We start from the raw sequence: 25,017 nt of genomic DNA on the forward strand, positions 1-25,017 counted from the left end.
GGGGGGCGCTCCGCAGGGGGAGCCACGCGGCCCGCGCCGCCGCAGCCCCCCGCCCCGCCTCGCGCCCGGGCCTCGCCCAGGTGGGGGCCGGGGGCCGGGGCCGGGGGAGGGGCCGGGCCTGGGCCGCGGCCAGCTCTGCCCCCTCCCCTCCCCCGCGCCCCCCCCCCCCCGGCGCCGGGCCCCAGGGCCGAGACGTGGCAGGAGGGGGCGTCCTGCCCTTGGCCCGGGCCCCGCGGGCCAGCGCCAGCCTCCGGGGGGGGCGGCGGGGGGGAGGCGCGGGGGCCGGGAGCCGCGCTGCGGCACCTTTAAGAGAAGGGAGGACCCTCTGCCCCGAGCAACCAGGAAGGGAGCGGAGAGCATCACACGGCTCCGCACCCGTCCAGCCACAGTCGGGCCGCGGCGCGGGCAGCGCGGGCAGCGCGGGCAGCGCCGGAGCGCGGGCAGCGCGGGCACCGCCGCCAGGCCGCGGGCACCGCCGCGAGGACGGCCCGGCCCGGCCCGGCGCCCACTGCCCGGGGGGAGCCGCCAGGGCCGCCCCCGCCCCGCCGGCTGCGCCGGCCTCCTCCCCTCCCCTCCCCTGCTCGCCTCCTCCTCCTCCTCCTCCTCCTCCTCCTCCTCCTCCTCCTCCTCCTCCTCCTCCGCCCGGACCGGCGAGGTAAGAGCGGGGGGCGCGGGGCAGGAGCGCCGGGTCTCGGCCCGGGGGAGGGGGGGCCCGTAAGTTGGGTCCCCGAGGGCTCATCGGAGCGGAGGAGGGGGGCGCCGCTCCGAAGTCTGGGCGCCGGGAGAGTTGGAGGCTCGGGGGAGGGGAGCCGCCGCGACCCCCCGGCTCCTTGCCCTGCCCTCGCCGAGGAAGAGGGGCGCCCGCCGCGTCCCCGAGGCCGCTGCCGCGAGAGCGGGGTGCTCGCTTCGCGGGGGGGGGGCGCGGGGTAAGTTTGCAACCGGCCTATTGGGGGGGGGGAGCGGGGCGGCCTGCGGGAACCCCCAAACGCTTATTCTGTGCTGCGTTGCATACGTTGTAGTTGGCCGGACCCGAGCTTCGTGGGGGCCGAGGGGGGGGAAGGGGGGCCAGAAAAACAGGGAGGGGGGCTTTGCGAAGGGAGGGAGGAGGTGGAGTGTCGGGGGTGGGCGATCGGGGCCGGGGGGGTCTCTGGGGCTTGTAGTTCTCCCGCCGCCTCCCGCCAGCAGGTGGAAGGGGTCGCCCGGACTACCCGTCCCAGGGTACCCCGCAGGGGCGGCCGGAGCCCGGGCCAACCGGGGCTCGGGGGAAGGGGCGGTGCGGAGGAGGGGCGATGAGCGGCGGACCAGTCGGCCAATGGGCGCCGAGGGCCGGACTCGCCGGCCGGCCAATGAGCGGCCGAAGGAGGCGGGGAGAGCGGCGGGTCACAAGTCCCCGGGAGAGAGGAAGGAGGGGAGGGGGGGCGGGGCTCGCGGCCCGAGTTCCTCTCGCCAGCGGCCGGTGGCGGTCCCCCGACTTCCGGCTGTGCGGCCGCGGGCCGGCCCCCTCCCCTTTGCCCCCTCCCCCGGGGCCCCTCCCAGCCCCCCCCCTCCCGCCTGGTTGTGTAACCGTCCTCGGCCGCCCCCCCCCCACCTCCGCCTGGGCCCCGGGGGAGGGGGCGAGACGCCGGCGCTGCCCGGGGAGGGCCCGGGCCCCCCGGGGCGCGCCTCTCACGAGAGGCCGGGGCTTCGGGGCCTGGCGCGGGGCGCGGGGCGCGGGGCGGGGGGCGGGGGGAGGCGGACCCAGATCCGGGCTCATTTGCATCGCCCTCCCCTCAGCTTGGGCGGGGATTGGCCGCCGGCGGCGGCGGCAGCGGGGGGCGGGGGGTCGGGGCCAGCCCCAGCCCGGCCCCGGCCCCGGCCCCGGCCCCGTCCTCCGCCGCCGACTCCCCGAGCGCTCGGGCCCGAGCACAGCCGCCGCCGCCGCCGCCGCCGCCGCCGCCGGGGAAGGAGGTAGGAGCCCCCCCCGAGCCTCCCCTCCGCGGCGCCCCCTCCGCGGGGCAGGGGCGGGAGGGGACGCCAGGGGTGGGGTCCCCAGGGCGGAGGCCCCGGCGCCCGGGTCGGCTGACGGGGAGGCCACTCCCTGCCAGGCAGCCCCTGGGCCGGGGCGCCCGCTGGAAGGGGGGTCACCGCGCAGCCCAGAGGCCTGGGCCCGGGCCTGCCGCGTGGGGGTGGGGCTGGGCCGGGGCCGGGGCCGGGGCCGGGGCCGGGCCGGGCCGGGCCGGGCCGCGCCGCTCTCCGGCCGGACGCCCCGGCCTAGTCGGGGCACGTAGGCCCCACGGGGCCCGCCAGGCGCCCGCCGCTGTGGGGCCCCCGGCCGCCCGGCCCTGGCTCCTGGGCACCGTTTCCCCGACCTCAGTGTTCCCGTCTGTCATCTGAGGGCCCGGACTAGGTGAAGTCCAAGGTCTGGGCCGGCTCCTGCGGCCGGGGTTTACCCCCGGTCCTGCGTGCCGAGGGCCCCTGCGCCACCACCCCTGCCCCGCTCCCGCATTCGGCGTTCCGTCTCGGCAGCTGGCACTCTAGACTCCTACCCCAGCGGAGGCTCGCTGCCACCTCTCGCCGCCTTCCTCCCTCCCCTCCCCCTCCCCAGCAGGAGGCCTCGCTTCTTCGCCCCTCCGACTCCCAAGACCCACCCTGGGGCTAGTGGCCTCTTCCCTTACCATTCCTGATCTCTTGGGTGCCGACCCTGGGGGGTGCTTCACTTCCCTCCCAGGCTGTGGCCCTGGGCCTGCCCTGGCCACTCTCTGCCTTGACATTACAGTGTGGGAACCTTGAGCCCCCAGTGACTCAGGAGTGAGGGGGTTGGAGCCCAGCAGTCTCCCTCTCCCTCAGTCATAGGCAGAACCTGCAGAACCCATTAGATGGTTTTGAAGGTTGTCAGACATACCCTTGGCTGAAGAACCACCTTCTCATAAAGCCAGCATTCATTCCTCCTTCCTTCCCTCCGACCTAGTGCTGCTCTAAGTCAGTAGAGAAAGGGCAGGAACGGCTCAGATCCATTCTCAGAGATTTGGGGATATCATGTTCCCCAGCCAAAGTGGGTCTGAACCACCCCAGTTAGGAATTCTAGATCCTCCGCTTCATTAGTTTCCAAACATTTTATTCTTCCAATCAGGTTACTGGAATTCATCAGGGGCAGGATAATGTTGTACTTTTTTTCATGACTTTCTCATGAAGATCCTGATTGTAGGACATGAAGCTATAAGTCTTAGAGATCTTTTTGGCTTACCCTCCCACACCTTCCATATTTCAGATGAAGAAACTTCAGCCCGAGAAGTGACCTACTCAGGATCAGTCACTTAGATTATTATTAGTGGCAGAACCGCACTCTCTTCACTTCATGTTCTTTTCATTTCACCACTGACTTTGTGGTTGTGACGTTAAATCAGAGGTTTTTCGGTTTTTTAGGCCTAAGCATGGAGCTAAGGCTCCAGGTAGGACTAAGGAGAGGGGAGTGGCAGGAAGAGAGCTGGTAGTGAAAGGGTGGGGAGTGGTAAAGAAGTTGCCCCTTGGTGGCATCCATGATGGAGTTTGACCTCCCCCTCTACTAGGCAGGGAGTTGTTTTGTTTATCCGTCTATTTTTTAAACTTTCTCTGTTGGCAGTTTATGGAGGGGGTGCGTGGTATCCACAGTAGTAGAAAACAGGAAAGTCTTAAAAGTGCTTGTCAGGCCTCCTCTGCTCACTCTCCCCTCCCTATCCCCCCCTCCTCCTCCCAGCAGAGCCTGGGTGGAGCCCACCTAAGGAACCGCACCCACTCCAGGGGGCCCTCCCTCTGGGACCCATCCATTCACTTCCTCTTGGCAAACAGGTTGATTGGAAGAGGTTGGCTTTGGAACAGTTTACCCCCAGATACCACTCTGAGCCTAGACGGAAGTCTTGTTCCCTGCTTTTGTGTCACGATTAAGATTTCTTCAGAGTGTTCAAGGGACCCCCAACTCCAAATTGGAGAAGAAAAATAATAGATTTTATCCCCCCATAGGCTAGAACTAGAAGCAAAGATTAAAAATCATGGAGAGGTAAATTTTACCTTCAAATCGGGAAAGACTGCTTTACAAAGTTGTAAATTTCTGGTTTTAACATCATTAAAAGAGGAATGGACTAATAATATAAATGACAATGGGTTCCCCATAACTCATTACGTAAAACAGAAGTCTTCAAGAGCAGGGCTAGATAACCACTTCTTTGGAATATTGTCATTTTAGAGATGGTTGGATTCCTGTTCAGCTTGAAGTTGGACAGCATAACTCCTGAGATTCCTTTCAACTTTGAAATTTTGTGATTCTGTGAATCCAGTAGAGCAGAACTGGGGTCAAGGATAGGATGAAATTGGAGGTCCGAGTCTTTTGAAACCAACTTGGGTTATTGCTTAATTGGAACTGGGGGCTTGGTTTTGTGTTTACTAAAAGCTATCTCTGTGGTAACAGGAGCCTAGGGGAAGAAATACCTGTGAATTAGATGATGGATAAATGAGGCCTGCAGCTCCGAATGCTTAATGAAAGGAAGAAGAGCCAACAGGGACAGTGGAAATTTAATTCATGGGTTGTTTTGGGGGGTATTCATTATTCAGTCCTGATTGGCTAGCATGTTGGCAACTTAGCACTGAGGTAAGCTGTTCATTGCCTGTGTCTGAAGCATTAAGTTAAGACTGGATAGAGTCCAGTAACCATGCTCCTATGGAAGCAGAAAGATTCTGGTTGTCTGCAGTAAACATTTTGTGTCAGTACTTCAGATGGGGAAACTGAGACCTTGGGGAAAGACATTGGCTTCCCTTGGAGAAGATGAATAATAGAAGTTATTTTCTGTAGTGTTTTATTGTACTGTTTTTCTCTGTTAATCCTCATGTTAGCTCAGGGAAATTATTGTCCCCATTTTTCAGCTGAGGTAATGGAGGCTCCTCTAAGTGATCTCAAGAGTGGGCGTAACTTGCTCAAGGTCACAAAGCTAGTAAGTGACAGAGTTGGGATTGGAACCCAAGTCTGTTGTCCTTTCAGTTCAGTAAACATGTTAATGCTTGCCTGTTAAGTTCAAGATGCTTTCTACTTCCTATGCCATGGCAGCCCTAATTGTAGAGCCTATGGGGAGGCCCATGGGACCGGGGCCTCTGTCGGTAGTAATAATACTACCTAGTTAGAGGATGTTGCATGTGTTTCAGAGTACTTTCACCTCCATTCTCTTATTTGATTCTCACAAATTGTTCTGAGAAAGACAGAAGAGACGCCCCCTCTCTGCCCCCGTTTCTTAGGCGAGGAAACTGAGGCAAGGAAACAGCAAAAGAGGAGCCAAGCCCATAGTCCCAGTGCTCTTTGTGCCCTTCCAGGCTGCTTCCCTGCTGAGGAGATGGGATAGGTATTAGCCTAGAGCTTGATCAGCCTGTTTGCCAGTGCAAGACAAGGAAGGTTGTTTTCTTGGTCCAAATTTTCACTCTATTGAAGACCCCAAAATCAAACAAGATGACTGAAATAAAGATGATGATGATAATCCTGAACTTTGTATGGCCCTTTTTATACTTATAGTAAATTAAGTTTTTTCCTATGTTTGATCCTCACAACTTGGTGAATTTGGTAGCAAAGGAGTTGCTGACCCCCATCTTGCAGATGAGGACATAGAACCTCTCAAAGCTGGAATGGAATTATAACTTCTGTGTGGCTTCCTGCCCTCCTTTCCTCCACCACCCCCCCTCAAGTTGAAAAAGCACAAGGCTCAACCGCAGACAACCTCATCCCAGTTTCTGCCCCTGCCTCCCCTCACCCTTTGCCCCAGCCCCAGCCCCTTCCTCGGCTGGGCAGCCAGGTTGGTTCCAGGCTCTGATCAAGGGTGTTTTATTTGAGTGTCAGGTGCAGGTCACAGCCAGAGAGACAGTTCTGCCAATCTAATAGTCAGAGAGCCTCAGCCGGTGTCTGATTTAATACTCTCCAAGCATGTGTTAAATAATAAACAGCACCAAAGGCCGAACATTCCCCAAACTCAAATATCACCGGTGACAGTCTGTGCCTCTCTGCCTCCCTGTCTCTTTTGATTGGCTACTGTCACTCTCATGACATCTCTGGGGCCACAGCCATACACCGGTTATGCTGGTTGTACGTTGTCTTCTCCTTGTTGCCTAATATTATATTTAATACTCCAGCCTTTCCATCTGAGGTCCCTGAAAAATAGCCATCAGTGAAAGCTATGATAGTGGGTCACTCTGGGTTAGTTATCACCAAGTGGAGGGTGGGGGAGGGTCTGGTGTGACTTCATTGTTCCACTGGAGCAAGAACAGACAACAGTATGCAATTTAGAGTGATACTGATCTGAGTTCAGTGGTGGATCATACTTTCTAATCAGAGAATATAAATGTCAGAGCAAGTAAGGACCTTTAGAATATAGAATGGTAGAGCTAGGAGGAACCTGGAGGCAGAATATTAGAACTGGTAGTGTTCAGGGTAGAGAATATTCGTCACAACTAGGGTGGATCTAGAAGTTACTGATATCAGTGGTGTTTATAGCTCTCTTAGGCGTACTGTATTTGACACTTCAGGGGTTTCAAAGAAGTATAATTTAGGAAAACATTTTCAAACCCTTAATTGTGTATAAGGCCACTTGGATTGCTCTTGTAGCTGATCATTTTGTGAGTAGTGAAATAAGCATACGGAGAAGTATTATGAAAGGAAGGTTATGATCAGGGCCACAAGACAGGTGCAGAGTTTTGTGGGGTTTCAGAGACAGCCAAATGACTTCTTGATCTCTTTTGATTGGAGTGAGGGGAGAGATCAAGGAAGGCTTCGTAAAAGGCCCTGCCTTCGGTGTGATCAGACTCATAGCACCCCAGGTCTCACAGGCTCCAAGTGAGCTCAGAATACAGAAATGGATCTGAACAGTAAACGCTGGAGGAGGGAGAGGCCTCTGTGGACCGATCTGGGAAGCTGTAGTAAGATTCAGGCTCCTGGACAGAACTCCCAACAGTCCTGGATGCCATCTAGTCCAGTGCCCTCATTTTCCAGATGAGGGACATGAGGCTGGAGAGAAGCGACTTGCTGGTACCTGTAAAGTTCAGAGTGAAGCCCAGTCCCTCTAAACTCCAGACCTACTGAGCTTTCTACTAGGTTAAGCACTTGGAAACAGTTCAATCAGTTAGAAAGGGGTCTTCAGTCATCTCTGGACAAACAGGAGGCTTCTTGAGGGCAAGGTCTGTGTCTTCTTGCAGTTTTTCTTCTAGCCCAGATCTAGGTCCATTGGGGGACTCAGTAAAAGTAGGCCTGACATGGAAGGAAGGTTGGGTGGGAAGGGGAAGGGAGTTTTGTTAGGGAGTTGAGGGTGGGAGACTCTAGTGAGCCAGAATCAGTCTAGGCCAGAAAGAGGGAGTGGCAGGGGTCCTTGAGCCAGAGCTGAGTTCTTGGTGGGGGAGGTACTCCAAGGGTTTTTGGCTAGGACCCTCCTATTGGTTGGTTGATGTTCTCTTGTGCAGATAGATGCAAGTTGAAGCAGTCTCCTCCCTCCTCTTACTACCTTCTCTCCCCTCCCTCCCCCCCCCATTTTCTCCCTCTTGCCACCCCCAGTCATCTATCTTAATTCTGCTCTCTTGGTTCAACTTGGAAACTCGTTGATCATTTCCACCTCTGACTTTCTCTGACTTTGGAGCTTTGAGATGGGCTTTAATGCAGACTTGTAGCTACAGGTACCATCTGCCTCTCTTCTAAAGCCTCTTGCCCCAACAGGCCAAGAGAGTTGGGGAGCTGATCTGCCCTCCCCTCTTCATCTGGGCTTCTGAGCTTGGAGACTCCTGGGGGGCAGAGGAGGAGGGGCAGGTGCAGGCTTGTGAACCCGTTTCTCTCCAACTTGCTTCTCTCCAGACTTGTTAACATTTAGAGAAAGGAAAGTAAGAAGTAATTTTTTGTTATCTCTCTGTCCTTGAGTGAGGTTCTCAGTTCACCCAGGTGCTAGGCATGCAGGGCTTTATCCAGAAACCCTAATTTTTCTGTCTTCCCCTTCACCTCCCCCGCACTTTCCCAAAGTGGAAAAGATCTCTGCCCTGAGAGGTGCTATTCACGGCAAGTAGAGTAAAATCTAACCTGAAATATTGTCATTTTTACTGCCAGAATGAAAGAGAAAGAAGTTGGGAACTGTGAGTAGAGAAAGAAAGTCTCTCAAAGTGGCTATTAGTATAGATCACCCCAGGGAGGAGTAGTGGATATCTCTGAGGAAAAGAGGCCTGTTCCAACCTGCTATATTCATTTGTACACTTGTGTTCGATGGGGGTATGTGTGTCTAAGGCATGGGGTTGGTACACCTGGACATTGAAGGAGTAAAGAAATTGGAATGGGAGGGGATATGATAAGAGTTAGAGACTCTTTACTTTGGGGCCTAAACAGAGAATAGCAGAGTGGTAACATTAGCCATTGCCCCTTTATAGAATGCTGGAAGAGACCTTGAAGAGCATCTAGTCAGACTTCCTGTCTAGGGCAGGAATCCCCTCTGCAGCTTCCCCTTCGGAAGACTTGGGGTGGGGTGGGGTGGGGGATGACCTGTTGGCAAGTTTGGGGCAAGACTGTCATTTAGAAGAGGAACTAGCTTGGTTCCGCTTGGCCCCAGAGAGCAGAACTGGGTCCAAAGTAGAGTCCCAGGGAGACAGGTTTCAGGTTGATATAAGTAAAACTTCCTTACAATTAGAGCTGTCCAGCAGTGGAATGAACTGCTCTAGGAAGGAGTTCCCTGTCCCTGGAGACCTGCAAGCAGAACCTGGGTCATCATTGGTTGGGATGTTGTTGTAGGGCTTGTACATCAGTTATGAGTTAAACTGGATGATCTCCAGGAGTCTTTCCAATTCTTGATTTTGTGATTAAGGATAGGAAGGTCATGACCTCTGCCAATGCCCAAGTTCATTGTTGGATAGTTCTTGTTAGAAAGTTCTTTTTAATGAGGTGAAATCTGCTTTCCTCTGATTTCTCTCCAACTCTTGGTTTGAGCCTCTAGGGCCACAAAGAGCAAGTCTGCTCCCTCTTCTGTATGCCAACCCTTCAGATATTTGTTCTGCTCTTCCTCAGGTTTCTCTAGGGCAAACATGCCTAATCCCTCATAGTTATTTGGTTTCCAGCCCCCTTCTAATCTTGGCTGTTCATGTTTTGACACTGAGGAAACCCACCAGCTTTTGGTCATCTTCAAGGAGGATCACTGCTCTCATTGCCTTGGGGATTTCTGACTTTTCACATTATGACCTTAAGCCTTGCTGAATTGGAGGTTTCTGAAAACTCAGGGCTTTCTATCTGTGAGGCCATTCTGGGGACCACAGTAAGTGAGCAGGGCTAAGGGCCCTTTGCCAGCTCTTCCTGGCTTCTTGCAGAGAGACTCCCTCCCATCCCTGAGGTTGAGACCAGTCTAGGTGAGCTGAACAGGTGGAATTAAACCCAAGGGCCCTCACCCCACCCCTCTGTCCCCACCCATCTCCTGATTTCCACTCCAGGTGGGTTCTACAAGTTCCCAGATACTCCTTCCCTTTTTTCCCCTTCCACCCCTCCCCAGTACAAGGATCTGCCCCTTTAAGGCTTAGGGCAGGAAGCCCCTCCCCATTTGGTTGCAATAAATCTGTAGATAAAATGTCTCCCTGGTCTGTTTGTTCAGGGCCCTGCCAGAGGCCTTAGAAGGCCAGACCAGCCTGGCAGGGGCAGGGTAAGTGCTGCCCTCACCCACTCTCCACGACCCCCCACCCCCACCCCACCCCCCCACTCATCAAGAGGCATTCCTTGGTGATTAAATGTAGTCGTGATGACACAGTTGGGAATTGGCTCGGAGGTCAGGGTGGAGTAACCAGTTAGGAGGAACCTTGCAACATAGGAGAGCTTAATTATGAAGGGGGGTGGATTGGGGAACAGGATGGAAAGACTGAACCTGGGACTCTGGGGGTGGGGTAGATCCTTCAGCCTTCTCTCCCTCCGTATCCCAAGATCTGAGAGCTGGTTGGAGATCTGGATTTAGGAGCCCTGTGCTAGGCGAGACAGAATTGCTGTTACTGTTGTGTCGAGGCTCCCCATGAAGAGTGTGGGCCTTGTGATCCTTACTTTATAGAATGTAGCGCGTGGTACATAGTAGGTACTTGACGGACTGACATAGTATTTGTTTGATAAATGCCTGTTGACTGAATCCATTTGCCCACCACACAGCCAGTAGAGAGCCACTCCACATCCTGTAAGTCCAAATTCAATGCTTCCCCCCCCCACTCTGCTCCTCATTTACTTCTTGACTCTGGTTCCTGATTTCTGGGTCTTGATTTGCCCCCCTTCAAAAGTAGTTTGTGGGTGGAATCCCCCATCTCTGATTATGCTGGGATGGACTGTGTGTGTTCTGAGTTCTGGGGTTATAGGCCAAAATAGCAGAGCCAGTGCTCTTTTGTCTTAATTCCCTTTCTTCTCAGACCTGGGCTTCCTAGGAAGATGAGTTGGGCAGGGGAGAGAACAAGGGGAACAAATGGCCAAAGCAAACTCTGTGACGCCTCCTGCCTCCAGTCCTAGGGAACTCAAGATTTCTGCCACAGCTGCCCTTGGTTCCATACCCTGATGTATTACTGGCATTTACTACCAAGTAGTTGGGGATCTAGTGATTGGAGGATACCTGGAAGGGAGGTGAGGATGAGGTGGGTTTTCTCAGCTTTCTGAAGCTCATTTACCCAGTTTGTGGACTCCCCTTACCCCTGGGAGGTGGTCTTCATAGGATGATGGAAACCCACTGGCAGAGTTCACTGGGAAGATCTGTGAACTTGAAGTCACAAGATCCTGCTCTGAGTCCCCCAGCGGTGATGCTTCCTAGAACCTCCAACAAAGTCCTCATTTTTGAGCTTTATTTTCCTATCCTATAAGATCTGTACTACTCCCCTCCCTCTGTTGTTGTGAAACCCTAAAGGGCCATAGAAATGGAAGATGGTGTTATTCTGAAGAAACTATCCCCATTTCTCATTTAACCTTCACAGCATCCCTTAGAAGGAAGGCAAGGCAGGAGTTATTATCCCCCAGAAGATAAAGGGACTGGGCCAAGGTCAAACATGTATCAGTGGCAGAACCAGGATTCTTTCAGGGTCCCTTCCATCAGGGCAGAGCTGCTTTATTCACCACCCCCAGTCTGTTCTCTCCCTCAGTTTTACGGGAAGTCCCCCACCCTCATCACCTCTTTCTGCCTTTCTGTGCCGCACTTGTTCTTCAGCCCCAGGGGTCAGGGGATAGAACTCAGCATTTAAATTCTCCTTAGTTCTGGAGGAGATGTAGCTGGGTGACAGCTCTAGGCCCCCTTAACCTTTCATTAAGCTTAGGCAGAGTGCCTGAAAGACCAGCTTTCCTCAGGGAGGTTTGGGGAGGATAGGGAATGCAATTATCAGCTGTCATCTCTAGGAAGAGGAGGGTAGAGGAGAGCTGAGTGGGCCAGAGCCAGGGGTTGCTGCTGGCTGTAATTAGCCCTGTTTTTCTAGAGTTCTGAAAGCCCCTCCTGGACCCACTCTTTCCCTTGTGCCAAGAGGACCCCCCCCAACTCCCCCTGCACCTTTCAGCTGTCTTTCCTCCATAAGCAGAGCAGACCACTCTGCCACCAGGGAAATGAAACCTGAGTTTCAGGCCCCAAGGGGTCTTAGGCTCTTGAAGCTTCCTGGGAGTAGGATGCTTTGGGTAGATGTTGACTCTGGATGGGATGATCGGAGAGGTTGGAAGGTAATGAGTCTCCAACTGGGGGTCTTGAGGCTGTCCCATTCCACCTCCTGCCAGGGACATTGTCAAGGGATTGCTTAATTAAGGCCATCCCACACTGGGGATCCCAGTTCCCCATCTGACAGATGATCATCTTGGGCCTGATGGTCTCTAAAGGCCCTTTTGGACAGTGTGTATGCTGTGTTCCAAGGACTGTTGCAGATCATTTAAGATTGTGACCCCAGAGAATAGAATAATAACAATAAATAATAATAATAATAATAATAATAATAATAATAATAGCATGGAGTTCTTACATGGCTCAAGGTTTACAAGATGTTTTACAAATATTATCTCATTAGATCCTCACAAGAACCCTGTCAAATGGGTGCTGCCATTTATCCCATTTTACATATGGGGTAGCAGAGGCTGACAGAGGTCACACAGCTATTGTCTGAGGTGGGATTTGAATTGAAGTCTTTCTGACTTCAAGTCCAGCACTTTTCTCTGCTGTGCCTCCTGGAGAGCCTATGGGAGGAGGCTAGTGAGGAGCTTGCAAGAAAAGGGTTAAAAAGAAGTCTTCAGGGATAAGTTAGAAAGGCTGACCTATGGGGTAGACAGTGAGCCCTCTTTTTACATCCAGAGAAGATGAGGAAAGGACCTCTGGTGGTGAATTTATGGGAGATTATGAACAGGAGTGGCTCATCCAGGGGTTGAGACATACAGGTCAGTGAGTAGCTCATGGAGCCAGATGAGCCCCTAGGGGGTGGGCTTGGGTCCAGTCCTGCCAAGAACGTGACCACTCATCCTGGTCTCTGAGGTCAAAGGTTGCTGCACATTCCCATATCCCAGATTGGTGGAAGGCTTGGAAATATGGGAAGGATTTAGGGAGGATGGGGAAAGAGGACAACACTGTTGCAGACATTGAGTCATGATCACAAAATATTTTTAAAACATGTTTTTATTTTCTGAATTTAGCTAAAACCAAATAGGACGGGTGTTTGCCTATACACAGTAGTACAGAGAAAGAGAATCCTACTGCAGTGCAAAGAGCATGACTGTGGTAGGGGGCCAGGGTGAACCTGGGGCTTCTGGAGCCCACCTGCTTCATATCTTTGAGGACAGGGGAACAGGGTAATAGGTGGGTGGACTGAGACCCTCCCTAACTGGGCAGGTATTGAAGAGTCAGAAAAGGGGGTGCAGGGAAAGCTCTTGGATCAGAGGATCAGCTTCACATCACAGCTGCTGCTTAATACCTGCATGACTGTGGACTTCCCTTCTCTGGGCCTCAGTTTCCTCTGGATTATGTTTGGGTCCCTTCTGCCTCTTATCATTCTGTGATCCTCTCATGATAATCCCTCACATTCATAAAACCCCCTTGGAGCTGAGATAGATATTTCCTGTCTGGTCTCTCATCATAACGACTGTTTTGGAGATGGGGAAATGATGGGGGGGGGGTTGATGGCTTGTCCAGTGTCACATGGCTCATAAGAGGCAGCACCTCCTGATTCCAGGTTCTCTTGGATCTCCTAGGCTGTTCTGGGCAGTGGGCTTAGGGGTTAGAGTGGGAGCACTCATCTGGTGTAAGGTCTTCAGGCTCTTGGGCTTTACTGGGGACTAATGATTGGCCATTCACTGAATAATCAACAGTTGACCCCCATTGCCCATGGAGGTCACCCTTGGGGTGAGTTCCTACTAAATTTGAACTCTCATACCCTGGTTCTGCCACACTAATGGGATGGCGGAATGGGGAAGGAAGAGTATATATGCTTCTGCCTTCTCTCTTTTCTGAACCCCAACTGATCCCCCATTCTCATCATTCAGACAGACTTTTCCTTCGTCTGTTGGGTCTAGTCTAATGCTTGGTCCATGATGCAGCAGCCTGAAGCAAGGTTAAGAGGCCTAGACAGATTGCTTTGCTCCCTCTTAAGCTCCCTTCCCTTCTCTAGGTCTCGCTTTCCCCATCTGTAAAATAGTAATAATAATAATAATAATAATAATAACAGCCATTACTTCCTCATCCCAAGGACTGATGGAAGACTTAGTGGGTAATGGATGGGAAAATGCTTCACCAATATAAACATCAACATGTGAGGCGGAGCCCGAGCCCTTGCTCCTGGGGCCTCCATGTTAGAGAACAGCTCCAGGCAGCTGGGCTCACGTGCTGATTGGTTCCTGCTCTCTGGGCTAGTGCGGCGCTGAGAAGGGGAAGGGAGGGGAGGGGCTGAAAGAAGAGGTTGGAGGGTCAGGGAAGAGTAGCAGGGAGGAACCCGAGCGAGGCCGGCAAATGTGGGTAATAGGAGGACGAAGCCACATCTCTCTTGTACCTTTAACCTGCAAATCTCTCTGCCCCCTCTCTGGTGGGCTAGGTGAGGGCTTCAGGTTATAAAGCCCTTGTTTTACAGAAGAGCAAAATAAAGTTCCTCATCCCAGCTGTGGTGGGAGCTGAGGTCTGACCCCAAGACCAGCATTTGTCCCATTGTCCCAAGTTGAGATTAATAGGGGGGAAAGCTTGGGAAAGAGGATTTTTGGAGCTCCTGGTCTTTTGAGTGGGCCTGCCAATCTGACCTAAGGGTATAGAGTCCAGAGGAGGGAGGTAGTGGGACTCGGCCTTGTTAAGATCGCTGGAAGTGGTGCCAGCGGCAGATCCCCCTTCGCTCTGCTTATGTCCTTGCAAAGCTCTTCCCTTCTCTCAGTTTCCCCATCTATTAAATGGAGTTGCTGGCTTCTAAGGTCCTTTCCAGCAACTAGATCCTATGATTCGCTCTGGCCTGGAATCTGAGCCAGCATACACACCCTGCCCCCCACTATCCTCTGCCCTTTCAAATTCTCTCACCCCTGTCCCCAAGCAGCCTTGCAGTAAATGGCCAACTTTCCTCCCCCCCCTCCATTATATATATGAGGAGAGGGGGAAGTTGGAACTGAATGGGAGGGGAGTAGAAAGGACCAGGCAGCTTTGATAAACAGCCAGGATGAGACAGCAGGGACGGAGAAGGGGGAGGCAGTAGAGGAAAGGACTCCTGGGAAGTGTAGTCTCCCATCTTGACTATTTTGAGGCTCACAGGAGGCCAGCCAGCACAAAAGGCACTCTGTGCATCCGCCTGGGCTGCTGGGCAGGGCAGAGCCGAGCCCTCGTGACCTGTTGGCTAGCCCCCCACTTACCCTTCTTGTAGCTGAGCTGCAGCTACTGCAAACAATAATGACTGACATTATATACTGCTTTAAGGTTTGCAGATTGGCTTACATACTTTAACTCGTGAGCTGCAAGATACTTTCATGGAGAGGGGACTCACCTGCCCAGCCTCTCCTTCCTCAAGTCTTGTTTTCCCCCTGGAAGCTCCTGGTGCCAGGCTTCTTGCCTCTGAGGGATTTGAAAGCCACTGCTTGAGGGATCCGGGTTAGACCCTAGGATGAACCTCCTGGTGCCACAGTTGGGCAGTGCTTAGTCTGGGGCCCTGGGACCATCGCAGCTCTTGGCATTGTTAGGGAAGATCCTAACCCGGATCACTACCTCCAGGCCTTGGGCCCTGATGCCAGAGACTGGATTTCCTGGACTCCTCTCAGGGAAGGGCCTCACTGCCTTTTCTTTGGTCCTGGCCCCAACTAAAAGGAAGATTGGGGGTCCTTGCAGCCATAAAGTAGAAATGGTTCCCCTCTTGGGAGGCCTGTGGCCCACCCTTTCCTGCTGGCTAAGGGGAGGAGAGTTGGCAGGGCCCCGGGGGAGGCAGGAGGGGACAGGGCTTTCTCACTCTCCCCCAGCTCCGGGTGAGATTCTGCTGGGAAGGGAGCTGGGTGGGTGGGTGGGTGGGTGAGTCATGACCAAACTGGAAAAAGCTGAGAGGGAAGAAAGGGAGGGAGGGGGAGAGAAAAAAACCCAAATTCTAGAGAGCCCAGGAACGAAATGGGAAGAGCCTAAAACTGAGCCCCTTAAAGCTGGGGAAGCCTCTTCATGTTAAAGACTAGAGAGGCCCAGAGAGGGGCAGGGCCTTCCTGAGTTACCCAGCAGTTGGGGCCAGAGGCAGGCCTCTAGCTCCCACGGCTGACTGCCCGGCTGGGCTGATTTCTGCTCAGCTGCCCTACCCCCATGCCGCCGGCCCTTCAGGAACTGACCTTTCTTAAGGCTCTTGCTAAGTGGAGCTGGAGGAGATGGGGGCAGGGGCAGGGGCAGAAGCTGCATGTCTTGAGGGGTGTCTTTCATGGTGGGAAGGGCCCTATCGGGGAGTTCCAGATGGCAAACAGCCTGATTTCCCCATGATTACTCACAGGGAGGGCCCAGTACTGTGTCCTCGGGGGCTCTTTGCATCCAGAAAGCAGCAAGTTTATCCTGTATGGTTACTGAGGCAATGTCCTCTGTTACTTGGTCTGTGTGTGTGTGTGTGTGTGTGTGTGTGTGTGTGTGTGTTGGCAGGTTCTAGAAAGTCCCAGTTTTAAGGGAAAACTGAATGGTAGACACTGGGATCCAGGCAATAGGCTGCCGCTTGGGTGGCAGAGAAGGAACCATGACTCCAGTATCATGATGACTTTATACCCACCACTTCCTTCCTATCCTGGCTTCTCACCCTAGACCCCACCAGGCCCAGAGATGGTTCACTGTTCAACTGCTGCTGGGTCCCTAGATATTGTGGGGCCCATACCTCCAGTAGTATAGCAAGGTGGGCATCAGGGTCCAGCTTGTGACTGTCTCCTCAATGAACTGCCTCAGTTCCTTCTAACTCTTGGATTTTGGGACCCAGTTGCCCTGTGCCTCCCATTGATTTTGACTTGAAGCTGTAGCTCCAAACCCTGCATCAATCCGTGGGGGATGGGGAGGAAAGAGGAAGGTTATCTTCATTATTGCTTCCTTGCTCAACTTGTCTCTTAGAAGACAATGGAAAGAGAACCCTGCAGTGAAGTCAAATCCTGGGTTCAAATTTTGGCCATTTTCTAGCTTTATGACTTGGGTGAACGTCATTAACATTCCCCTTGTTCAGAGTTTGCCTGTAAAATGAGGGAAATGATTTTGTGCTCATTCATAAAATAAGGAAAATAATTTTGTACTACCTACCTCCTAAGGTTTAAGAGAGAAAAGTCTTTTCGGAACTAAACTTGATTATTTTAGTCTCGGTTCTGTGTATGACTTGTTTCATGACCCTGCTTAGGTCAATTCCTCTCTCTGGGCTTCATTTTTCTCTAAGAGGACAATCTTGTGAAATCTTTCATGTCGTTGGTGTGCACCTGGTTGGGCCCTGGCATGGCTGGAGATCTAGGTTTGGGTCTCAGTGGGTCTGCTGCAACTTGGCCCCTCCCTGTCCCTCTGACTCATCTCTAAAGGGGCTTGGCCCTGCTCTTCTATTTTCCCTAGGCCAGACCCTCTGCTCAATGAAGGAGTGTTAACTGAAGGGGACCCCCTGCATCTTTGCTCTGTTCTCATTGAAGAAGTTTAGTGGAACAGAAAGTCTTTTTTTTTTTTTTTTCATTTTATTTAAGACAAAATGGTTAAGTGTCTGAGATCCGATTTGAACTCAGATCCTCCTGACTCCAGGGCTGGTGCTCTATCCACTGCACCACCTAGCAGCAAATCTTTACAGAGCCTTTCGTGTCCTTAGCCTAGTGCTCGGTTTGGAGTGGGATAGTAGATATCAGTCTAGTTGGAGTAGAATCTTAACAGAGAAAAGCTTGTCAGAGGCCATGAGGGTCCTGAGGAGGGAACTGGGGGGAGGGGGCAGGTCTGAGGACCAGAGGACAAGAAGTTCCCTAGAGCAGCTGACCTTGAGTTGGGCCCTGAAGGTCATTTCCTGAGGAGGCAGTAGAAGTCCTAGAGGACAGGGTGGGTGGGTGGGTGGGTGGGTGAGCAAGCAGAGGGACTGGCCATGTGGGGGGTCATTGAGGAACTAGGTTTGGCTCAAGTGAAACTGGCCCACCCAGTTCTGTTCTTCCTGAAATGGGGAAGAAGGGAAGCTGGTGGTTGAGGGTGGTCGGGGGGCAGACCCTGCTCCATGGGCACAGCTTCATTTTCCCCTCTTCCCCGCCCTGTCCAGATCTTGGCGTGGAAGATGGCCGGTGGTGTGGACGGCCCCATCGGGATCCCCTTCCCTGACCACAGCAGCGACATTCTGAGCAGCCTGAATGAACAGAGGACCCATGGCCTACTGTGCGACGTGGTCATCCTGGTGGAGGGCCGAGAGTTCCCCACACACCGCTCCGTGCTGGCTGCCTGCAGCCAATACTTTAAGAAGCTTTTCACATCAGGTGCTGTGGTGGACCAGCAGAATGTCTATGAGATCGACTTTGTGAGCGCAGAAGCCCTCACCGCCCTGGTGGACTTTGCCTATACAGCAACCCTCACCGTCAGCACATCCAATGTCAGTGACATCCTCAACGCTGCTCGCCTGCTGGAGATCCCGGCCGTCAGTGATGTTTGCGCCGACCTCCTGGACCGCCAAATTCTGGCCAAGAATGACCAGATGGATTTAGTAGATCAAATTGATCAGCGGAACCACCTCAGAGCCAAGGAGTACCTTGAATTCTTCCAGAGCAACCCCATCAACAGCCTCCCTAACAACTTCCCGTGGACCAACCCCAACTATGCCGGCCCGGAGGACGAGGAGGATGAGGAGGCGGCGGCTGCAGCCGCGGTGGCCACGGCGGCCACCGGTGGTGAATGCAATGGCCTGGACTTCTATGCCCAGGGTGAGCGACCAAAGGCCAACGACGGTGACCCAGACAGCAGTCAGGGCCTGTGGCCCGACCGTGACGAGGAAGCGGCCTCGGGGCCCAGTCTCTTCCCCCCCTCGCAAAATGGGCACTACGGAGGCCGCAGTGGTGGTGCTGGGGGTGAGGAGGAAGCAGCCTCCCTTTCGGAGGCACCAGAGCCAGGGGACTCCCCGGGCCTCGTGCCGGGGACGGCTGACGGGGAGGACGGCGACGGGGCAGAGGTGGATGGGCTGGCGGCCAGTGCCTTGCTGCAGCAGATGATCACCTCGGTGGGGCGGCAGGCCGGTGGTGGGGGCAGCGAGGAGGATCAGCGCAAGGAGGATGAGGGCGTCATGGATTATTACTTGAAGTATTTCAGTGGTTCTCATGAGGGCGATGTCTACCCGTCATGGTCCCAAAAGGTGGAGAAGAAAATCAGGGCCAAAGCATTCCAGAAGTGCCCCATCTGTGAGAAGGTGATCCAGGGGGCAGGCAAGCTGCCACGGCACATTCGCACCCACACGGGGGAGAAGCCCTACGAGTGTAACATCTGCAAAGTCCGATTCACCAGGTGAGGTGCGGGGAGGCTCACGGGGTGGGGCTCTGAGGGGCGACTGGGTGGATGCGCTAGGGGCCAGGAGCCACTCTTTCAGGGCTCAGGTCCTGTCAGCTCTGTGGCTCTCTGGGAAGTGATCCCATAGGCCTCTTCCAGCTCTTGACATTCTGGATATGGTTCTTTTGAGTCCTACACGAGGCAGGAGCTTATGAGGCCTTTGGGAAAGCTGCAGAAGGGATGGGGTTGTGCCTCTAGGGAAGAGCAGGGGCCCATTGGGCCACAAAAGGGTGATGGAGGTCTGAAGTCCAGGGTCCTCTGCTCTGATCAGGAAGACCCCCCCCCCCAAAAGAGAGGGAGAAGGGAGGACAAGAGACAGGTGGGGCCAGGCAGAGGATCTCTCTCCTGGGGCAAAGGGAACCTGCTCCTTCCTGGTTTCCCTTAGCAAGGCCCAGCTGGTTCTGCCACCAACCTTTAACTGGCCTTTCTCTTCCCCTGAGAACTCCTCCTCCAACCAAACTCCCCACACCCCCTGCCCCCCTACTCTTTGGGGCCAGTGAGTCAGCTCTCCCCTGGACCCAGCCTGGGGTTCCCCCAGCCCCACCCAGGGTGAAAATGAAGAAAAAATGCCATTGTTCCAGGTTCTCTGGGGGCCCTTCCCCCAAGGGGCCCTCCCTGTACCCCTGGCTGGCCCCCTCCCCAGTTGTAGAAGGAACAAACCTTCATTCCCAACCAAGAAAGCCTAGAGGGGTAGGAGAGGAGCATCCCCTCCCCATACCCTAGTAAAAGGGGAGGCCAGAAAGACAAGGAGGGGTGTGTCCTACTCTGGAGGCCTGGAATGTTAGTTATGCACCAGGAGCCAGCTTGGGGTGCGGGAGAGAGCCCAGGCTGGTCAGGAGGGCCAGCTTCTAGTCTGCTCCTGCCTTTTTATCCACAGGCTGATTCTCCCCTGGGCCCTCAGTTTCCCTTCCATCTAGTAAGGGGACTAAGTGGTATCTGAGGTCCTTTTGCCCCTAGAGAGAAAGATGAGCTGGTAGGTGCCGCTCACTGTTGCCGGGGTCTGGGGCTCAGGGGCAGCTGCCTGGCCTTTGTCCCAGGAGAGGTAGAAGCCACTGTTTCCAAGCCCACTTAAGTCTCTCCTTCCTCGAGCCTTCTTTGGCTTCTTGTGGTGAAGGGAAGCAATGAACCTGGGAGTCCAGGATGCTGCTGAAGGAATCAGTCCCCACCTTGAGGATGGGGAAAAAAAATCCAGATCCATTAGTGCCTTAGAGAAGGGAGGGAGACCCTGGGGGTGGGGTGGGGGGAGAGGCCCCAGGGGAGACCTGCAGAGATGGGAGGAAGAAGCCACTTGAGTTTTTGTGAAGGTCTGAAAGCACTTTCTGAGCTGCATTTCCATTATCAGAGGTCAGGTGTCCTATGTATGTGTTACTCTCCCTGTTCTGTTCATGAAGAAACTGAGGTCCAGAGAGGATGAGCAGCTTATTCAAAGCCACGGAGCTAATAAGAGTCAGAATTTGAACCCAGAGGTTTTGACTCTCAATCCTGGAAACTCCTGGGGCTCCTGTGGGAGCCTCAAGATGCCATGAAGAGTAGATGTGTACTCTTCCCCCTAGCTTCCCTCGCCCTGAGCTGTGGGTCCCCGGGGCCCACTGGGGACTTCCCTTAGGCCAGAGCTCAGTTTCATTCTGAACCAGAGGCAGCTCTGCTACAGGGGGAGCAGGTGAAGGCCTCGTCTCCTGGTTGGGCAGAAGCTCCAGGGTCCCGGGGCCCTCCCTCCTCTGTGTCTGGGATCTTTGGGGGCCCTTTTGTCATCCCACCATTAGATAGGTCTGTCACCTGGAGCATCGGCCGGATGGGGACGGTCGAGGACTTGGTGAGACCAAAAAGGCTCTAGAAAACCATGAATTATTATTAGCCCCGAGTCAGAGCCTCCGACTTGGCGCCCCTCAGAGCACCACCTTCTCCACTGAACATCCTGGTCCCCACCCTCGGGTTCTCTTCGTCCTCCAGGCAGAGCAGGGACCGTTGTTTGTGTTCGATTCTGGCTTCTCCCCACATTGTCCCCCGGGTCTTGGGGTCCCGGGCGGTCCCTGGTGCTCTGAGACCTGTCCCGGGCTCCCCCGCCCCAACCCTGGGCCACATTTTTCCTCCCCTCCTGGCTCGGGGCTCGAGGTCTCCCCCGCACCATCCCCAGCAGCCTGGCATCGGAGCAGGGGTCCGCAGGGCCCTGAGTAAGAGGGGCCTGTGGGGAGCCGGGGTTGGGAGACCCGGGCAGCTGCCAGGCCGGAAGGGGCCCGGCCCCTCGCAAGGTGCTGTGGGGGGCCGGGCCCTGGAGGATGGGGGCGCCGGCTCCTGGGGGGGGAGGGGCCGTGCCCACCTTGGTGTCTCCGCCGGGGGGCCCGGGGCGCCCCGCTGAGGCCGCTCTCTGCCCCGCAGGCAGGACAAGCTGAAGGTGCACATGCGCAAGCACACGGGGGAGAAGCCCTACCTGTGCCAGCAGTGCGGCGCCGCCTTCGCGCACAACTACGACTTGAAGAACCACATGCGGGTGCACACGGGCCTGCGGCCCTACCAGTGCGAGAGCTGCTTCAAGACTTTCGTGCGCTCCGACCACTTGCACCGGCACCTCAAGAAGGACGGCTGCAACGGCATCCCCTCCCGCCGGGGCCGCAAGCCGCGCGTGCGCGACTCGGGGGGCGCCGCCGCGGGCCCGGCCCCCGCGGCCCAGGACGGCCGGCGCCCCCGGCCCGAGAAGCACTTTAAGGAGGAGGAGGACGAGGAGGAGGAGGAGGAGCGGGCCCGGCCCGAGGCCCCGGGCGGCCCGGCGGTGGCGGCGGGGCCGGCCGACGGCGCCGAGGCGCCCGGACTGTCCTAAACCAAAAAGGCGGGCGGCCGCGCCGGCCCGGCCTGGCTCCTCGTGTCCTCCGACTTCTCTCCGCCGGCCCCCCGCCCCTGCCGGCCCGGCCCCCCGAGACCCTAGAAGACTGTGCCCGGGCCGCCGCGCCGGGGCCGGGCCCGGGGGGCCCGGGGGGCCCGGGGGGCCGGACGTCGGGTTTTTACTTTTCACTGGTTGGTGGCCCCCCGGCGGGGGCAGCGGGCACGGCGGCGCCCCCCGAGTCTAAGAGACGAGACCTTAAAAGATGTCGGTCCGCCCGGCGGACCCTAAACTCGCCCCTCCCCGCCTTGATCTCGCTCTGCACACCGCTGACCCTCCCCTTTCCTCAGGGCACTTATGGGGGTTGTCCCCACCCCCCCCTCGCACAACTTTCCCGTCCCCCTCCCTCCCCCCGACTCCTGCTTTTACTCTCCCGGGGGGTGGGGGAGGCCGAGAATGGGGGTCCCGGCTCCTAGATGCCTACGGGGGCCCCTTCTCTCCTGGCCTTGGAAACCCAAATATATTTATTTTCTTGGGCTACTAAAGGAGGAGAGGAGGCGGGGGGGGGGGGGGGGGGCTGGGGTACACCGAGGGCACCCTCCCTCCCTCCTGCCTCTGCACTTAACTACTTAGTGTGAGTCCCTGCTCTCTGGGCTTCCTCTCCATCTCTGCACCCCCCACCCGGCCAGGGTGAGCCGTATCAGGGACCCCGTCATCTCACCCTGCCAGGGGAGGTGGGGGGCCACTTCACAGCCCGCGTGGCCTTGCCAGCCCCCCCCCCCCCCGGGGAAAGAGATGCTCAGAGATTAGAAGCCCTTCCCCTCAAAAGCACTTTTTAGATTATTTTTAAAACACCTTTCCAGAGAGGCAGCACAGGGTGAATGTTGGCAGAGAGAGTTGGGAGGGGGGGAGGCAGGGTGGTCAGGGCAGCTGGTGCCAGGACCAGGGCCAGGCAGGTGGGGGTGGGGGAGGAGAAAGAGTGGAGATGTTTGATGCAGTGAAAGCAATAAGTAAAAAAAAAAAAATTATAAAATGGAAGAAAAAAAGTAGAAAAAGACAAAAAAACCAACCACGTTTGAAGTCTTAGCACTTTGTGATGGAACGGGTACTACACTTTATCTGAATTCTTAATTTAAAAAAAACATGTTTACAAGTTGCAACCAACTTATATGGAAAATTAAAAAGACAAAAAAGTGATTATTACAAAAAAAAAGAAAAAAGCAGAGAAATTCCTTTAAAATCAATTTATTTTTGTAAAAAACAATAAAAAGAAAAACCCACTGATGCAGAATCCACTTCTGTTTCCCTCAGTAGAACCAGGAACTGGGCTTAGGGGGTTCTGTAGTAGGACTAGAACCTCCTAGAACACTTGCCCATTGCAACAAAGCTTGAACCTCAGGCAAGAATACGGGGTTTTGTGTTGGGATGATTTTTTTGTTTCTCCTTCCCTCCAGTTTGTTCTCTTATTTTTGGTTCTCTCATGGTTTTCCTCCATGTCTTAGTTGCCATAGTTGGCCAGAGATGTGGCTCCTAGCCCCCGAGGGTCTCTTGAGAGAAGGGAGTTCTGAGAAAGGGCTCCGTCTAGATCACTCACATTACGACCAGCTAGACCAGGCGGAATGGTCTCTCTTTCATGCCTACCCCCCTCTTTGCCCTCAGCCCCTCGGGTCCCCTCTGCCCCACTCCCCGATCCTTGCCCACACTCCCTCGGGACCTTTTGGCTTCCTTCCCTAAAATCATGGCTAACGGTCTGCCTGGAGCAGCCAGACTGAAAAGGCCTCTTAGCATTCGGTGGGGGCCCCAGGATGGGGGTGGTCCCCAACTTCGGGGCCACTTTTGCCCCCCGACATCCTTGTTTTTATTCTAAGGCACTGACTGTCAAATGAGGGCCTCTCCCTGGGACGCCTATCCCATTTAAGCTGAGAATGGGGAAACATCTCCCAGAGACCAGAGGCCCCGGGCAGGACAGGTCTAGTTGAGTTCCTACCTGTCAGCACAGCCCTGGTCCCCCATCCCCCCCCCCCAGGGTTTCGGCAGTTCCCTGGGAGGAGAGGGTTTGGGGGTACCCCAAGGCTCCTGGCTCTGCCCCACCCCCATTCCCCGGCCACTCTAACCTATCCTCCTAGAGGGCACCTCTGCTTAGCACTGGCCCCCCTCACACATATGCAAAAACCCGGTGCGGACTTGTAAATAGACGCAACTTTGGAGTTCTTTCTGGTAAAGCCCCCCCCCCCCAGTGGTGGTATCTGTTTCCTTAGCTTCAGCCGCCAGCATCCCACCTCCTCCTTCCCTTCCCCTGCACACCTTCCACAAGTTTTTAAAGGAAATAAAAAAGGGAAGTTTTTCATAGAAGGTGGCTTTAGAAAAAAAAAAAGTCCTGTCCTCCCCCCCCCCCAGATGTCTCAGGATCCCTGGGATGGGGCAGGCAGAACCTAGATGTAGGGGCGGGGACCCCCACTTCATCCTTTCCACTCCCCAAGTGGGAGCTGGAACCCAGCCTTGGCTGACTCCTCGGGCCCCTCCCAGCCTCAGCCTGGCCTATTTCACACCTGAAAAATCACAGGGTGAGCTATTTTGGAATCACCATCTGCTCCAGGGAGGGAGGGAGGAGTGACAGGCTCCCCAGCAAGGGGGAGGGGGAGCAGAGGGGGGCATTTCTGGGGAACATCGCCCCAGGTGCGGCCTCAGGACCTCCCTCTCCTCCCTCCCTGGGGTCCCTCAGCAATAAAACTTAGTCCAAGCGACTTCCCGGCTGAAGCCTCCCTGTGGGCCCGGAGCCTGCCCTGCCCTGGCAGTGCCCAGCGGAGCCGGCAGCTGCATTTGGGGGACACAGATACCACCCCTTCATCTGCATCCTTAGAAGGGGGAGGGGGGACAGGACACGTAGGCAACACTTTAACACAAGCCTCAAGAAGGTTTGCACTAAAGCCCAGCTCCCTTCTCCGCTGCTGCCTGCACGCCCGCCACCTCCTGTGAACCTCCTGTCCCTTGGCCCGCTCTGCCTTAACCTCCTTCCCTGTGCATGGGACCTCAGACAGGCTGCCCGGCTCTCCCTGCTCATTCACATAGTGTATATAGACCTGGATTGATTTTATTTTTATTTTTAAATTAAGGTTGTGATAAAGTGTTGCCAAAGAATTATTGCATTTCAGGAAAAAAAAACACAGAAACGCAAAGTGTGTGTGTGTGTGTGGTGGTGGTGGTGGTGGTGTTGGTGGTGGTGGTGGTGGTGGTGGTGGTGGTGGTGGGGAACATGCTGATGCATCAACAGAAACAGCAAAA

General features: G+C 55.2%; 1 protein-coding gene across 3 annotated transcripts; it reads left to right on the plus strand.

Annotated features, from left to right (window-relative positions):
- Positions 1 to 566: 566 nt before the first annotated feature.
- ZBTB7A (zinc finger and BTB domain containing 7A) lies at positions 567 to 24,940 on the plus strand. 3 transcript variants are annotated; one of them, XM_074204033.1, is made up of 3 exons: positions 567 to 655; positions 17,653 to 18,878; positions 21,297 to 24,940. In XM_074204033.1, exons 2-3 carry the CDS (start codon positions 17,668 to 17,670, stop codon positions 21,733 to 21,735), a joined length of 1,650 nt encoding a protein of 549 aa, XP_074060134.1. In that variant the 5' UTR covers positions 567 to 655; positions 17,653 to 17,667; the 3' UTR covers positions 21,736 to 24,940. The 3 variants fall into 3 exon arrangements, with proteins under 3 accessions (XP_074060134.1, XP_074060133.1, XP_074060132.1); XM_074204032.1 differs by lacking the exon at positions 567 to 655 and adding an exon at positions 1,920 to 1,947; XM_074204031.1 differs by lacking the exon at positions 567 to 655 and having other exon boundaries at positions 17,475 to 18,878.
- Positions 24,941 to 25,017: the final 77 nt, after the last annotated feature.

The sequence above is a fragment of the Macrotis lagotis genome, chromosome X (genome assembly GCF_037893015.1).
Source record: "Macrotis lagotis isolate mMagLag1 chromosome X, bilby.v1.9.chrom.fasta, whole genome shotgun sequence".
In the NCBI taxonomy this organism is placed as follows: Eukaryota; Metazoa; Chordata; class Mammalia; order Peramelemorphia; family Peramelidae; genus Macrotis; species Macrotis lagotis.

Bases quoted from the DNA above. Each gene is read 5' to 3' on its own strand.
- ZBTB7A (XM_074204031.1), top strand. From the start codon at position 17,611: ATGGGCACAGCTTCATTTTCCCCTCTTCCCCGCCCTGTCCAGATCTTG. The intron at 18,879-21,296 runs GTGAGGTGCGGG...TCTGCCCCGCAG, and splicing joins TGCAAAGTCCGATTCACCAG to GCAGGACAAGCTGAAGGTGC.